The sequence below is a fragment of the Pinus tabuliformis genome, chromosome 4_2 (genome assembly GCF_031772625.1).
Source record: "Pinus tabuliformis cultivar Carrire ecotype Pingquan chromosome 4_2, CPIR1, whole genome shotgun sequence".
Lineage (NCBI taxonomy): Eukaryota > Viridiplantae > Streptophyta > Pinopsida > Pinales > Pinaceae > Pinus > Pinus tabuliformis.
Window position 1 is genome coordinate 268,360,525 of NC_142304.1, and position 17,766 is coordinate 268,378,290.

The following is a 17,766-nucleotide window of genomic DNA, read 5'->3' on the forward strand; positions in this document are numbered from 1 at the left end:
TCACCACTGTGAATTTTGAAAATATTCCAGAAACCTGATTTACGTTGATAGGATTCTAAAAATATTCCCAAAATGATAAGTTCAGGGCATAACCACGTTAAGATTAAATATCATTCAACACATGTGGAGCCGAGCCATATTCACGGTAAAAATATCAAATCAGATGCACTCATGAACTCGTCCTCTTTCAGCAGAGTATCAAACAAGAAAAATAGTGAAAAGAAAGGTGCAAAACACTTTATGTCAAGTCGTAGGCAATAAGGGGAATCTGCAAACCCACGTTCACGTCCCCTCTGTCTACCCACCAAGCTTTGTCCCTCGTCGCCTGTGGCTCTGTGAGAAGTAAGAGACATACAGAAATCGACAGAGCATTTAACTTTTAATTAAATGGCATCTAATTATTCATATTCATATTCAGAACTAAAGATCTAATCAGCTGTTGCAACATGTATATATATGGGGTGTGCAATATTATTAAACTAAGAAAGCATCCAGGTGTGAATGTTATTTATGGCCTCAGAAGAAAGGCACTCTCTGGTTTCTGCTGCTGAATCCCCTTCCTCAAACCCCAAAGAAGAAACAGAAGCCCATAATATTCCCCCCTGCTTTTCTGTTAATTCTTCTGTTGCAGAATTTTCATGGCGTACCAAGTGGGTCATAAAGTCCTCACAAATTATCACTTTCCCATTGCATTTAGCTTACAGAAAGATCAGCCCTCTTCATAGTGCAGGGGGGCGGTTAAGCAATTGGAAGCCAATGCAGTTTCTTCATGGTTTTACAGGTAAGAATGATTATGATCAGATCATTGGTAATGGCAAGAGACAGCTCAATATGCTGCAGCATGATTTACAGTTGTTAGGGATCCTTCGGCTCCCATGCATGATATTTGCTCCTGTTCCAAGTTTTTCATATACTGAGAAGCTCCCGGCTGCAACAAGTTTTCTGGATTTCTGCTACCTATGCAAACGAAGCATAAAGCAAGGGAGTGATATTTTCATTTACAGGTAAGGGAATTATACTCTTGATTTATGGAGCGTTCTTCTTCTTCAATTGCTGTAAATAATTAATTGTGATGAGGTTTGATGTGTTTTTTTTTTTTTTTTTTTATTATAGAAAAGAGGAAAGATAGAGTTATTTTATAAATGTTATAAATTAATGAGATATAATTATTTTATAAAAAATATAAATTGTTTATGAGGTTTTGGATAGATTAGATATTTTGTTAAGGTATTTTTCGATGTGAAGTTATGGTTTTTTATTTGAGAGGTATTCTTTAATGTGAAGTTAAGGATTTCTGATTAGAAAAATATTCTTTCATGTGAAGTGACAGAGATTTTTTATTTGAAAAACATTTATTAATGTGAAATCATTGGAATCTCTGATTTGAAAAGCATTCTTTGATATAAAGTCACGGGTCCCATTTGAATATTAAAAACAAATTGTTCACCAAACTATTTCAGTTAAAATCCTTTAATGACAGTTATAAACAATAACCCTGATTATAAATATAATGATATGAGTGCAGGGGTGATAGAGCTTTCTGCAGCCTGGAATGTCGTTATGATCACATTGTTGTGGAGGAGCTCATGATGTCTGATATCACATCTTCATCACCACGTACTTCTCCATTTTTCACTTCTCTAAGCTGTGATGATATTTATTGCGAGAAGTCTTATTCGTGTCTTCCTCGCAGCACCAGCACCACCTGCATGTAATCAGCTGCCATGATCATAGAAAGCAGAGGGATTGTTTGAAGGCAAAGTATGAAGCAACTTGTCCTGTCCATTTCAGGACAGTGGATCCTGTTTATAGATTGTGATCTTTATCATTACACTGTTGTTGGAGTTTGTATTTGGAATTGCTTTCCTGCTTGCCTGAATGATTGCATGGTGGCCAAGCTTGAGCACTAACTTAACAAGTACGATCTGTATACATGAGAATGCCAATGCCATGTCTTTGCTTTTTTCTTTTCTTTTTTAATCTATGGAAAACATTTTTTTTTATTTTGTTATCATGAAAATTGCCAATGGTTTGGTTTCATCCCTAGAAATATGAATTGCTCAAATTTAATAAGGAGATTGGAAATTATTACAACAAAATTTGTTATATCGTTGCTCAAATTTAATGAGATTGGAAATTATTACAACAAAAATTGTTATATCATTTATGGAAATTGAATTTTGGTTTTTTATTTCTGTTTGTGGGAATATTTTGTATATTTTCTTGTACTGGTATGTTATTGACATTATGGTATATGCATTAAGGCAGAGTTCTCTTAAACCATTTAGTGTTATTTATTTATCTTTTGGTAATTGCAAACAAGATTCAAGATTATTATAATAACAAAATTTATCATATACAAGATTCAAGATTATTATAATAACAAAATTTATCATATATCATTTATAGGAATTGAATTTTGACAGTTTATTTTGGTATGTATGAATATTTTGTATATTTTACCATGTATAATTTATGGAATTGAATTTCAGGTGTTTATTTTGGTATATATGAATATTTTTTATATTTTTTTTTGTAATAATATGTTATTGACAATATAGTATATGTATGGGTTTTATTAAACTTGGTAATTGCAGATATAAAATTGATTACTAGGTAGGTTTCATACTCTTGTGATAATGTTCACATAATTGTAATCTAACTTATCCAAATGTTTATGGAAGTTGTGAAATTATTTCAAACTATAATCCGGTTTTCTTTTGACTTGTAGTAAACATTTTTTTGGTACGTGGGGATATTTTGTATATTTTCCTGCAATGATATATTATTGGCAATATGGTATATGAACCAAAACAAGAGTTTCTTTGTTTCTTTAAATGATTATGCAATCAATTAAACCACTTAGTATTATTTATTTATTTTTGGGTAATTGTAGACACTATGCATTTTTTTTTTACTAAAAGAATTTGGTTAAATCACATAATATTATGTATGTTTGGGTAATTGCACACTATGTATATTAATGATTTTATTTACTATAGAAATTTGGTAACTAGGTCAATCTTGGTTAACAAAATTACTATATAGCTTATCCAAATGTTTATATGGGCCAAGAAAGGTGGGACACTCATAGAGTTTCAAAAGGTTGATCCTTACTTAAAGAGTGCATTAACAATGCATGGATTTTAAGTTTCATGGACTCATATAAAATATAATTTATTTACATTATGAATTATAAATTATCATTTTTTAAAATCATCATAAAATAAATAAACAACATTGAGATATTAGATTAAATTAGATGATAAACCAAAGGAAAATTTAAAATTTTAGGTATTAGATCAAAATAAACTAGTTTAGTTGTTGAATGTATTGCCATTGATGTCAAGTGTTGTTGCTTCAAGAAATTGATGGGTCAGAGCCAAATTTTAGATTCAAAATGTCTTATAAAGCACCTCTTGAATCATGGGTAGAGCCTCCTAAAGTCACATAGCAACTGAATCAGCAGTGGGGGGCCACTATCAGAGCCCGGAGGTATGTTGAAGGGTTTAACAGTGCAAGAACCACTTATCAAATCCCTACCAGGAACGCACAACAAGGCAGAAGAGTGGTTTTTATGCAAGCGCGCAATTTCAGTTCAAGTTCGGGCATCTTCCAGGCGGATCATCATCCATCTCCGTACGGACGCCCCCGGGGGGGGCGTAACCCGCTCGGGTGTTCAATAAGTGCACCCATGCCCCCTTGGCAGAATGGATCCGCAGATCTGGATCACACGGTCAATATTCATTCCGAGGGGAACGCAGGGTCCGCCCTCCCACTATCCGACCCATTGGAGGATGGCTAGAGTGGGGACACCTGCCACCTGGACCAATCCATGGATGGCATTGCAAGCAAGTGTGATTTTGAAAAACAGTAACTCTATTCTACCCCACTCCTATCCACCTGTCCTCACCATCACCTAATCACTTCTTGCCACATTTTCCTTCCATGACGTCACCCCACATCACCCGACCGTTGCCCCCGCGCCAACTATAAAAACCTTCCCACCTCTCCATTTTTAAACTTGTTTTCAGTGTTGCGTCGCTCTCTCGCCAGTCACCCATCCATAACATTGTTCAAGGTTTGCAAACAGAGTACCTCCACCCCAACGTCGTTTTTTTCTCTCTTTGAGACAATCAGGTAATCCCAATCCCTCTGGTACACCTGTTATTTCATTCAGGGGATTTATAAGATGAAGAAAGCGACCCCCCAGACCCCAAAGGCTCAAGAGGCCAAAACCTCTACCAGCGTGGAACCTCTCATGGACATAGAGGCCTAAATAGTTGACCCGAATTGTTCCTCTTACCTGGTTCACCTCCGCTTTGACTTATATGGCAACCACATCAGGGGGGAGGACCCATTCCGGGTAGTGGACTTCGATCTATATTATCAAATTGCACCCATTGTGCACCATTTCCCAAAGTTTGTTTCTTGGTTAGCCGCAACTTACATTGATGAAAATAATTGCTTTGTCTCCTCCTCTGGAGCAAAAATCCTTGAAGTAACCCCAGAGTTAATCCAAAGGGCCCTGGTTTACCCCAGTTCTCCAGAACCCCAACAATTCACTAATGTCACCCTAGTGTATCACTACTCAACCCTCCCAGTTGATGAAAGGAAGTATTTCCTACAGATGGTCTTGGCCCCTGGCCTACAAGCCTTGCCTATACCTGAAAGCTTCCCCATCACCATATTTGTTGAACCTATCCAACCCATCCTGTCTCTAATTTCCCATATGTTGGGGGATGATGATGCCAGCATAGCCAACAAAGCCACCTTGGGGTTTTTAAGACAGATGATGCAACTTGGCCACTTATTTGACATTCCAGCCTACCTAGCTGAAGCCATAAGGTTTCAGCTACACCATTTTGCCACTACATCCTATTTCAGGTATTATTCCCTGTTGTTCTACCTATTTGTCTATACCCATGTGGATGAGTTTGAGTGTCAGGCTTCAGCTTGGTGAATGGAAACAAGCAAAGGAAGTCTATTTTTTACTAGGATATTTTTGTTAGAAAGAGGCCAGATGTTGATGGCTACTCCCAATTCATATCCACCTATATGGCCATCTCATACAAGATTATTCATGGTTATGCTCCCCCCAGAGTGCTTCCCCAGCAAAGAGAGCTTCTTCAGCTCACCAAAGATACCAGGGTAGGGGACTGGTACCTTTTTTAGGATCATACTGAGATCAGGGTTTATGGTTGTGAGCTTCCACCCTACCATCTACCTGTGTTCATGCCTATGAGGATATTTTCCTTAGAATTTATTAGGCAAAGTCTCAACTCGGACCAACTCCACTTTTTCCTTGCAAAGAAGGGACATATGTTCAAATTAGGAAAGCCTATGGGGCCTTTTTTTTGTCAACACCAAGCAGGCCTTCAAGGCAACTGAATCATTATTGAAGAAAATGAATTTTGAGCTAGGAGATGTCTGGCACTATGACCCTCATGGTGTCATTGCTCAAAGGAGGGAGAATATCAAAGCTTCAACCTATGAACATGAGTATAGGCCTGAAATTGAATGGAAATCTAACCTTGATTCATGGCCTATGGATACATAAATGGAGACCGAGCCTTCAATGGTCAAGGACAAAGCCCAAAAGAGGACCATTGACCAAGCTAGAGATATAGAGATGGAAGATGTACATGCAGCAAAGAAGGCAAAGACCCAAGAGGCAGAAGAAGAAGAACTTGAAACTAGGCTAGTGGAGACAATGCCAGATCAGCCAGGTTTCCAAGTGACCTTGGAGGAACCATCACAGGTTGTTGCCTCATCCTCTTCTAAGGTAGTTGTTCTAGGTGCACAAGGAAGTGCAACTGCTACTGGATCAAGTTGGCCTACTGGAAAGGCCATTGAGGAAAGAAATAAGAAGGTGAGAGAGGAGATGCAACAACAAATGGCCTCTCACTCGGTTCCATACCAGACTAGACTGCTAGATGTTATGGATCTAGAAAGGAACCAGATGAAGTTTTCACTTCAACATCCATTGGCACAATCTTTGCCTTCAGGTTCCTAGTTTAAAGCCTTGGATGTTTCATTAGACCTAACAAGTGTTCCCCTGCCAGACAAGATAAACTTCCACAGGAAGGTTGGAGAGATGTTGTACAACGAGCTCAACAGAAATGCCATGACCATTAGTAAGGTTGATAAATTGATGGAGAAGGCCACAACCAGGTTGAAGCAAGAGAGAGCCAACTCAAGGGCTCTCCACATGCAGAACAAGAGCTTCAAGGAGCTAGTTGTGAAGTTAGGAGTGAACCCTAAAGATAAATCTTCTTTTGAAGCTCTCCTCCAAAGCTCCCAAACAGAAATCTAGGAGTTGAGGCATAAGCTGAAGATGTCAGGTAGTGAGCATGTTCAATCCAAGGAGCTGGCACAGGTAGAAGAAGAGAAGGAGATATTGGCCAAAGAGCTCATCGACAGAAACAATGAAATAGTGGCCCTGAAGCAACAAGTAGCAGAGCTGCAAAACAAGATAGATTCACATATATGTGCAATGATAATGCTTGAAGACCCTTAAAATTAAACTGAGCAACTCACTAAGACCCTCACTGAGCTCCAACTTTCAGAGGGGGAGCTTAAAAAGGTGCAGAATGATCTAGATGTTGCCCAGAAAATCCTAACACAAAAAGAGAAGCAGCTAGAGACTACCAGGACAAATGAAAAAATCATTGGCAAGAATATACAGGCAGCAAACCAGGAGATCACTGAGCTCAAGGCAAAGCTGAAAGGAAACATGTCCCTGTTACAAGCCAAGCAACTAGTCTGGGATGAGATCATTGAAGAAATGAAGAACCATTGGGAGTACATCACCTTGATGGATGAGCAGAGGATCATTATCAAGGATTATGAAGGCTTTATCCTGTCAGCCAAAGAAGAGGGAGAAAATAACTCCCATATTTCCAAAAGATTCATTCAGTTTTTGAATGAGAGGCCACTTAGTGAGCTGAGGCCCATAGATGTGGTGGACAGAGTAACAACTATCATGGAGATCTCCAAGGTTGTCTAGAAGGAGGAAGCCAGGGTAAAATTTGAGGAGTACCTAGAGGTGGTAGCAAATAATGTGAATGCCTTCAACGATGAGTTTGACAGGATTGTGAGAGCAAGTTTTCCTAGCTGCTGGGACTTTGGGGGAGTGTTGATCCAGTGGGGACAATACAGTCAGAGACTGGTGGAGGCCAAAAGCAAAGCAGACTCTTCTCATGAGAAGACTGCTACTCTAAAGGGAAAGACTGTGGTTAACTATTTGAAGAGGGACTTTCAGCTGTTGGGGATGGTCAAAACCTTGTTTCACCCCAGAATGAACTACATAGGCATAACTAACCTCAATATTTAATATCAGCGATTCTTTCGAGCTCCTTTGCCAGCGCCAACATTGTGGCAAAGATGTGAGTAGTTTGTCAACCCTCCTGTGCTCCAGATCATTGAACCTTCCATGCAACCGCCACAGCCTCCTCATTGTGATCACTGATACTACATATTGTGTCGATTATGACACTTTTTATTTCCTGTTATGTAGATATTTTATTCCCAGTCAGTCAGTTAGGGTTTCAGTTAGTACAGTTGTGCCACAGAGCACGCTAAAGTTTTGTTATGATTGATCATTGTAATGAAATCAAGAAGGAATATTTTTGTAACGGGTTCTCCCTCTAAGGCCCTATAAAAAATAGTTTTATGAGACTGAACAAGGGTTCAGAATTTTGTGTTGTCCAAGAGAGAAGCTCTGTTATTTTCAAATGCAATGTATGCTCTATGGAAGATTAATACAAGTTTTTGGTGATTCTGACTCATCTGAATTTGTAGTATGTGCTCCCTTCTGTGTTTGTTCCATATGTCTTCATTATTCTTCTCAAATTACATGTAATAGTAGCTGCTGGAAGTGTTTTCATGGATTTATAGATTCATCTTAGTCTAATGTTGATGAAAGATGTCTGTATTGATGTGAGAACTAATCCTTAAAATGTGCTCCATGTGTCTTGGCATCCCATTTAATTCTTTATTCCATCCATTTCACTTTGAAATTTGATGCATCAGATTCTTAAGAATTAAGCCCTATGTATTGATTTCCCTTCATGTTGTTGTCTTCTATCAAAATACTATAATGACTAAAGAACCACAATTTCATGTGATGTTGGCCACTACAGATCTAAGATTAATGCTTCTTTGAGTAATAATTTACATCAGGCATTGTACTCCTCCTCTTAAGGATGATTCTGGACCGATTTTCCTTCTAAAAGATTAAACACTGAGTGTGATGTTAATTTCAACAAATCTCTAAGACACTCATCAAGATGTCCTAGGCACTGGTCTCTCCTCAGCCCAAGGGTTGTATCTTAGAGCTACAACATCAAGTTCAAGGGAGAAGAATACAAATAATAATATCTCAAGCAACCACAACAATTGATAGACAAATTGTTCGTCTTTATCTTGGATGGATGGATGCACATGCATGGTACTAGTGCACTGCTCTTTTGAGTAGATCTTATTATTTGTGTTCTTCTCATGTTTTGAGGACGTAACATGCTTTAAGGTGAGTAAAATGTAGTATACCTAGGGGTGGATAATATGGGGTATATAGGGGGTACTCTAGGGCATAAGGTGATGTAAAAATTGGACCACGATTAGTTAGTAGTTAATAAATCCCCTAAGTGGTTACCTACATTAATGGTTAGTTAGTTTAGTTAAGGATGATGAATAAACATGACATAGTTAATAAATAAATTGGTTAACCTGCATTATGTAAGGGACCACAAGTGGTTAGGAAATAATGTGATGTAAATGAAATAAGCCCATGGTATTAGATGTATGGTATATAGGGCCCAAGGTATTACCCGTGGTATTGTATGTATAAAGCCTATATAGAGGCTAGAGACTCTCCATTGAAGGATGTCAAGTATTTTTTGGTAGTGACAAGCATATTGTTTGTGGAGTGTTATCCTTCTTTAAGGAGTGGTTGTATGGTGTCGTCGTACCTCAAGGATTTTGATTAATAAAGAGAAACATTATATCTTATTCTTGCATTGGCTTTTGGATTTGTTTTATCGTAAGGATTTTGATTAATAAAGAGAAACATTCTATCTTATTCTTGTATTCGTTATGATACCACTTATCATAAGCCTATAGATATAATAAAATATCTCACAAAAATAAATCCAAAAGCTAATATAAGAATAAGATGGAATGCTTCTCTTTATAAATCAAAACCCTTGAGGTAGGGTAACACCATACAATCACACCTTAAAGAAGGAGAACACTACACAAGCCATATGATTATCACTAACAAACAATACTCGACATCCTCCAATGGAGAGTCTCTAGCCTTTATATAGGCTCTATACATACAACCACATGGGTAATACCATGGGCTCTCAATACCATACATCTAATAACATGGGCTTATTTCATTTACATCACACTATTTCCTAACTACTTGTGGTCCCTTACATAATGCAGGTTAACCACTTTATTTATTAACTATGGCCCATTTATTCATCATCCTTAACTAAACTAATTAATCATTAATGTGGGTAAACATCTACGAGATTTATTAACTACTAACTAATTGTGGTTCCCTTTTTACATCACCTTATGTCCTAGGGTACCCCCCTATGTACCCCATATTATCCACCCCTAGGTATACTACAGAGGAGGAGGTCGCATCAGCTAGTGCGAGTAGCTAGTTTTCCCAGTGCTAGTTGCCAGAGAGTCCACGTTTCAGTTTTCAGTGGCTGGATCTATTTTTCCGAGGCAGAGTGAGTGGGTCTAGGAGGCAGAGGGAGGCAATATGAAATGTTGGGAAGTGCTCCCTATTGCTGAGCAAATTTTCAGAGCCAGTAGTGCGCATTTATGGGCAAGAGTGCAAGTGTCGGGAAGGTTGAGGAGGCCATATTATTTTGATAGTGGAGATCAATATTTTCAAGAGGTTTTCCATTCTGCAACAACCAGTTGTAATTTCTCAAATTGTTGAATAATAATCAAACCCTTAGTTGTTGTGATAGTTTTCCCTTCGAGGTTTTTTAGGGACATTTGTCCAAAAATAAAGGTGTCAAATTTTTTGTGTGTGTTCGTATTTCTCATTTCCAGTGTTTTATATTCTGCAACACTTTTATTTTTGAAGATTGTAATAGTGCTTTAATTGTTATTTGTCGAATTAATAATCCATAATATAAATAATCTCCAGTAGATAGAAGATTAAATTCGAGTTTTTTGCAATTGTGGAAATTTCACATTGGTCACAAAGGGCCAATAGGCTAGTGCCCATGGGTTGAGATCCTATTGGGTCAGTGGGCCATCGCGCCATTGACCCAATTTAATAAGAAGTCAACCATTCTAATACTTTGAAACCCAAGACATGTGGCAGATCCCACCAAGCATCGAACCATTGGGCCCTAGGCTTATTCTATAGTTTTAAATCAGAGTGAAAAAATGAGAATTGACACACGTTGCAAGATAAGTGGCACCTCTGCATAGATGAAACAATGGAGTACATGTGGCAAAGTGATGATGTGGAAACATGTGAGGGTGACATGTGGAAGATAATGGGGCAAGACACGTGGTAGTAATGATGACATGGATGTTATAATGGAAATGACATGGTTCGAAAGGTCCCACATCACAGCATGAGGGTATCGGGCATCGAAAACATGAGTTGCATGCCTCCTCCTAGATTGCCTAACATCCAACATGGCATGGCGATGAGCAACATGGTGGATGAGTTGGGAAAGACACCATGTGGCCATTTTGGATTGGTCCACGTTGGCATGACATGACATGCCTTAGGATATGAGCCAATACCTTACCCTAATTAATTCTTTTGTGTGTTAATCATTTGGTGGATTCAGCATTGGGAGCCCCAAAGAAAGGTGGAGTCATATCAACCTAAGGAATTTTATGCAAAAAGGTAAGGCGATTCCCATGTCGGGACTTCAGTCTTAGCCCAACTCTATGATGGGATTGGAAAATCTCTTATGCCTCCTAACACCCAACACTCGATATGCATTAAAGTATCCAATATGATGTGGCAGATGGGGTCGTATCGGCCTAAGGCTTATCAAGTTGCATGGCATAAAAGTGGAGAAGTGAAGTGAGTTTCAAGCCAAAGATAAGCAGTGCACCTCAGGTTGAAGTCGGATCAAGTGGGTCCCTTGTTGGGACAATGGGTTGTGGCTTATGGATGTGAGTTGAGAACGATCTGGTCTAACCGATCTAGTATGATGATAAATTGGCCAACAATTGTAGATGGTTTGAGAAATTGTTGTTAAGTGAAGTATTGGGGCACTGAGATATCGAGGTATTAGAGTGCAACTTGTGATGAAAAGTAGCCTGGTGATCATCTATCTAGTGTGTTAAGGGCATAGTCACAACCGAGGTTGTAAGGTGCTAAAGGTTAGACACAGGGCGCTAGGCCATATTAGGCCATTGGCCACCAAACCAGAATACTAATGTGTAGAGAAAAATCACAATTTGTTGATTTGTCAATCCTCCTAAGAGTTTAAGCCTATGGTTATAGCGCTTAGGTCATATGTGTTGAACAAATGTAGAGCCCAAGCATTGAGGCCTGAATATTTGGCGTTTTAGGCGCCAAATTCAGTTAAAATCTAAAATAAAATAAAAAGTTTGACTTGGACAAATTAGTGAGATATCTACACATATAAAGGTGAAGAAAGATGACATGAATTGAAGTTATTGTTCCAATGCAAATCATTGTGTGATACTATTATGGACGCATAGAAGAACAAAGTTAATGAGGAATAGTGAGAGAGAGTTGCATTACTACAAATTAAATTGAGCTACGTGCCAGATCTAAGTGATCTAAGTTAGAGTAGGTAGAGGGGTGCAGTGCAAAGTGTGAAAGTGAAGTTTAGTTTAGTTTTGGAGGTGCTGCATAAATGAGAAAACACTGATATGAAGAATTGATGAGCCAGTTGTTACAGATCTGTGATAAATATTGTTGAAGTGTACTGAAAATAGGTTGAAAGTAAAAATATCAGAGACTTGAAGTTGTTGTGAATTGGTGAAAAAAATAGTTGAATCAAAAAATCAAAAAAAGAGAGGTTGTTACTGAGAAATTAGATCTCATGAAAAATATTGTTGTAAGAGTGATGTTTTAATTAGGGTGCCATAGATTTGATATGAATGAAAGAGGGATCTAAGTGGATGAAGCAAGTTGGTGCTGGTAGATTATGGGATTGGAGTCTCCTTCAAGTTGGTGCTGGTAGTTATGGGATTAGATTTCTTTCACACCTCAATGTTCTTACTAGCAATATGTTTTTGCTTGCTCTAAAAGGAAATGTAGTAGGCACTAGATTTATTTTGCCTTGTCATATTATTGCTAGCAATGTACTAGTGTTTGTGTTAGAAGGAAATCTAACATGCACTAGATTAATTTTGCAATGCAGTGTTATAGTTAGAAATTTTCTTGTGTATGTGCTAGAAGCAAATCTAGCATGCACTAGATTTATTTTGCCTTGCAATGTTGTTCTTTCCCATATGTTTGTGTTTGTGTCGAAAGAAAACCCAACATGCAATGGATTTCTCTAGAAAAATAATATTGTTATTAGAAATATGCTTGTGTTTGAGCTAGAAGGAATTATAGCATGCGCTAGATTTCCTTCATCCTACGATATTATTGTTGGCAATGTGCTTGTGATTGTCCTAGAAGGAAATCTAACATTGCACTAGATTTGTTTCACAATTCAATGTTGTTATGGGCAATGTGCTTGTGTTAATGTTAGAAAGAAATATACATGTTGTAGATTTCATTCACCCTGCAATGTTGTTATTGGCAATGTTCTTGTGTTTATGCTAGAAGGAATTATAGCCTACACTATATTTCTTTCATCCTGCAACGTTGTTGGCAATGTGCTTGTGTCTGTGCTAGAAAGAATTCTAGCATGTGCTAGATTTATTCTTCCTTACAATATTGTTGTTGGAAATGTGCTTGTGTTTGTGCTAGAAGGAAATCTAGTATGTGCTATATTTATTTTTCCTTGTAATGTTTTTGTGCGAAATAATTTTGTGTTTGTGCTAGAAAGAAATATAACATGCACTAGATTTCTTTCGTAGTGCAATTTCTTTGTTGGAAATGTGTTTGTGTTTGTGTTAGAAGCATATCTACCATGCACTAGATTTCTTCCACCCTACAATGTTGTTGTTGACAATGTGTTTATGTTTGTGCTAGAAACAAATTTGGCATGCGCTAGATTCTTTTGCAATGTAATGTTGTTGTGGGAAATGTGTTTATGTTTATGTTAGAAGCAAATCTAACATGTGTTATATTTTTTTCACCCTGCAATGTTGTTATTGGCAATGTGCTTGTGTTTATGCTAGAAGGAAATATCGCATGTGCTAGATTTATTTATTCTTGAAATGTTATTCTCAATATGTTTGTGTTTTGTTGTAAGAAAATCTACCACACATCAAGTTTCTTTCGCCCTACAATGTTGTTGTTGGTAATGCGCTTGTGTTTATGCTAGAAGGAAATGTAGTATACACTACTTTTGTTTGTCCCAAAAGGTTATCTATCATGCACTATATTTATTTTTCCTTCCATGTTATTGTTGGCGATATGTTTGATTTTATGATGGAATGAAACCTAACATTCACTAAATTTCTTTCACAATGCAAACTTGTTGTTGGAAATGTGTTTATTTTTGCTAGAAGGAAATTCAAGATGCACTAGATTTCCTCTTTCTTATGTTGTTTTTGGAAATGTGCTTGTGTTTGTCCTAGAAGGAAATCTATCATGCAATATTTTTCTTTTGCAATGTAATATTGTTTTTGGCATTGTGCTTGTTTTTAGGATAGAAGGAAATCTAACACACACTAGATTTCTTTCACCTTGAATTGTTGTTATTGACAATGTGCTTGCGTTTGTGACAAAGGAAATCTAGCATATGCTAGGTTTATTGCACCCTGCAATATTGTTGGTAATATGCTTGTTTTTTTGTTGGAAGAAAATCTAGAATGTACTAGGTTTAATTTGCCATACAATATTTTTGGTAATATGCATGTGTTTGTGCAAGAAGGAAATCTAGTATATGCTACTTTCTTTCATAATGCAATACTTTATTTTAACTGGAATGAGAACATTTATGTTACTAAAAATATACATTGTGGACACAACAATTACATCAAAGGAGGGGTTGTTTCCATTTGTTGATTCACAATCATGTCTATCTTTGGAATGCCCACTATGTCAAAAATTATGATTTCCTTTAAATCAAAGCTATTATTCCTATATTCATATAAGTGTCGAAAGACATGATAAATTTGACAACACCTATATACTAGCATACTAATTATTTAAAATAGGGGTATCATCACCAGGTCTGTATCCCCTTTTCTGATGAGACATTGTTACATTTAGAACATGTAAATTTTGAGCAACAATACTAATGTCATTGCTTGAGGAGGATTATGAGCTTCGCCTGTCAAGGGAAGTTTGCAGGTTTTCAATTTGTTGACAAATACTAGAGAGCTCATCCTTAATTATGCATATCCATTCAATGTTCTACTAGCAACTCCATAGCAGTGGTCATACTGGGGACCAGTTGATTATGCCACAATTGTAGAGAAACAATTTCTTACTAAATTTGATTAAATTACGATTTCCATTATCTACTTGAATTCCTCATTAGGGATTCTTAACATCATCTTATCTAGTCTAAACCCACTGGCCCAAAATGGAACTAATTGGCTTATCTTAGCAAAGAAGAACATCCCCATGAATTTTTGGATATTGACTTGAGCTAGTTTGAACTGTTGTTCTACATAACATTATATCCCACATAACATTGTTTTCGAGGCTTGATAAGTACAAAAGCAAAATATTTCCAAACAAAAAGAGGTGGAGTGATGTCTCTTACCTAACCATCTCTAAGTTTCATTGTTATTTTGGAGAATGCAACCTACTTGAACTTGAATTTTGCTCCTAAATTCCTTACTAGCATTAGCCAGGTGACTTCCATAGTATACCTCTTGCTCCTCTATCTCAAGTCATCTTTGGCTCCAAACAATCATTGTGTCACACCTTTTATATTAATTCCCGTATTGTGAACCAGGTTCGAATTAAATTTCCTTGTACATCATTTCAGCCTGATCCCATGCTGACCTCTAGCAGCACAAAGCATATGATATCTAACATGCCTAATTCCTTCATATACGAGTGTGCAGACTTATAACACCTTTCAAACCGCAAGGAGTTGTAACCTTTACACTCTCCTACACATGATACCAAATGTTGGAGCTATTGTATCCAACTTCCCTTGTCTATATAATTTTAATCATGTGTGTCTTCTAATCCTTTTGGATGTCAAGGAAGAAACTATTTGACTATGTTGTCTCAAGACATGGTGTAATTCATATGACTTGAATTTCATTAGAAGCCCCAAAAAAATTTCACAATAGCTTTCACGTGAAAAAAATGGGAGTGTTTTCTCAATCAAGCTTTGAATAATTATCCTATAATCCCTAATGATTAAAATGCTTGATATCTTCCACATTTTGGTTAGAATTAACCCTTGTAGTAGAGCATAAGCTTCAACTTGGTTATTGAATCTCTTTCCTAAGCCCCACAAAATTGTTAATTCTATTGATTCATTGAGGTGAAGAATAGCTCTCCCACCCTCCCCTTGGCTCTTGCCACCCCATTTTCGCAACGCAATGTTGTTGTTGGAAATGTGCTTGTGTTTGTTCTAGAAGGATGTTAGGTCCCTATACTACTAGTGTAACCCCTTATTGTTATTAGTACAACCCCTTATTATATTTTTGTGCCCATGTAGTCCCCATATTGTTATTATTGTGCCCCATAGAATCCCACTATTGTTATTATTGTGACCTTACATTATTATTGTTATGTCGGCTCTGATTATATTATTACCCCTTAGACTCCTATATATAGAAAGGAGGTCTTGTCATTTGTATCAACCAAGAATTGTTCATTTGTGTAATGTAAAGGAGGGTTCTCCCTCGAAGAGGGTGAATTATAAGGCGTTGATATATATTTTCTATCTTTTTGTGAGCTAGTTTCCTAACATTTGGTATCAGAGCTTTGGATTCTAGGGTTTCACTGCTCTAAACAGGACATCGTGGAATTTTTGCTATAATTTTTTTCTGCGACGTTTCAGAAGCTAAAAACAAAACCCATTTGAGACGAGATCGCGCTAAACCTTGGGTCTGAATTTCAGATCTTGTTTAGCTATATTTTCGGAGATATGATCTGAGGAAGTTAGGGTTTTTGCAAGCTCCATAATTTCCTATAAAACATGTCATCATGGATTTTTCGCTATAACTCTTTCGCTACGAAGTTTTAGAAGCTAAAAAAAAAAATTGAGAAGAAATTGGTCTGAACCTCGGATCCAAATTTTAGATCTTGTCTCACTATATTTTCGGATATATGATCTGAGGAAGTTAGGGTTTTTGTAGACTCCCGAATTACATCCTAAACAGGTGACCTTGGGAAAATCGTCATAACTTTCTCTCTGAGCATCAGATTGAAATTTCGTAAGAAGTTATAGAAAGAGGACGAACTGTATTTTGTTTAGGTATAATTTTCAGAACCTAAGGTTGAAACAATGACACGTGGCACGTCGTACAAGTTCACTCTACTAAACTAGTCTATAATTAGGTCATCGCGGGAGATTGGGAATAAATCTTTCTTCGGGAATCCAATTGTGATCAGACTTGCGGAGTTAGAAAGAGGACTCAGAGGGATATTACAGACCAGAATTTCAGAACTCAAAGGTCCGAAATTACAGAGTTACAGTCGTTTCAAGATCGAGCTCCTAAAATCAAGAAAATGCGATATGAGGAAGTTTGATGGCAAGGATCCCGTAAATTGGATACTACAAATGGAGAAATATTTTGATATACATGGTGTACCATTGTTACAAAAGGGATTTATTGCATCTTCATATTTAGAACCGGATCAATTTTTATGGTATAAAGGGCTTTGTTCTCGTAAATCACCTGTTACATGGTCAATTTTCACGGAGGAAATGATAGCACATTATGAGGATACAAAGAGCAACACCTTTTTTAGCCAATTGATAAATCTCAAACAAAAGTGGTCAATGGCAGAGCACATTGAGGGCTTTCAAAAATTGAATATAAGGGAAAATGATATTCTAGAGAAGCAGAGGATTGATGTCTCCATAGGGACTTTAAAGGACAACATTCAACATGAGGTTCATCTTTGGGAACTTGATTCATTGGAGAAGGCATTCAGGGTGGAAATAAAAGTGGAAAGAAAAATTATGGCAACAAGGATGTCTACCCCTCACAACTATAAAGATGTAAGTGTTGTTTCTCCTAGCCTTCTACAACCTACAAGGTTAACACCACAACAATTGGAAGAAAAAGGAGCAAAAGGGATTTGTTACAATTGTGATAACAAATATATTAAAGGTCATAAGTGTGCTGAGAAGAAATTATTTTACATTGATTATGAAGAGGAGGAAGAAAAGGATCCAGAAACGTCAAAAGAAGAGGATATACACCAGGAACCAACCCGAGAGAAAGAAGAAATGAATCTGACCATATCTTGTAAAGCATTGGCAAGAATTACCACTCCTCAAAATCTCAAGATAGAAGGACATATCAAGAAGAAAAAGGTTCAAGAAGCGAAAGATCACATCAAGCATCAAGAAATCAATCCGACAATATCTTGTAATGCATTGCCAGAATTAGCACTCCTCAAACTATCAAGATAGAAGGACATATCAAGAAGAAAAAGGTAATAGTGTTGATTGATTTTGGCAGTACCCA

General features: G+C 37.1%; 1 protein-coding gene across 1 annotated transcript; it reads left to right on the forward strand.

Annotated features, from left to right (window-relative positions):
- Positions 1 to 316: 316 nt before the first annotated feature.
- Positions 317 to 2,003, forward strand: LOC149169012 (uncharacterized). Its single transcript, XM_089427007.1, has 2 exons — positions 317 to 1,004; positions 1,526 to 2,003. The coding sequence occupies exons 1-2, from the start codon at positions 502 to 504 to the stop codon at positions 1,713 to 1,715; spliced, it is 693 nt and encodes a 230-aa protein (XP_089283133.1). The 5' UTR covers positions 317 to 501; the 3' UTR covers positions 1,716 to 2,003.
- The last annotated feature ends 15,763 nt before the right edge of the window (positions 2,004 to 17,766 follow it).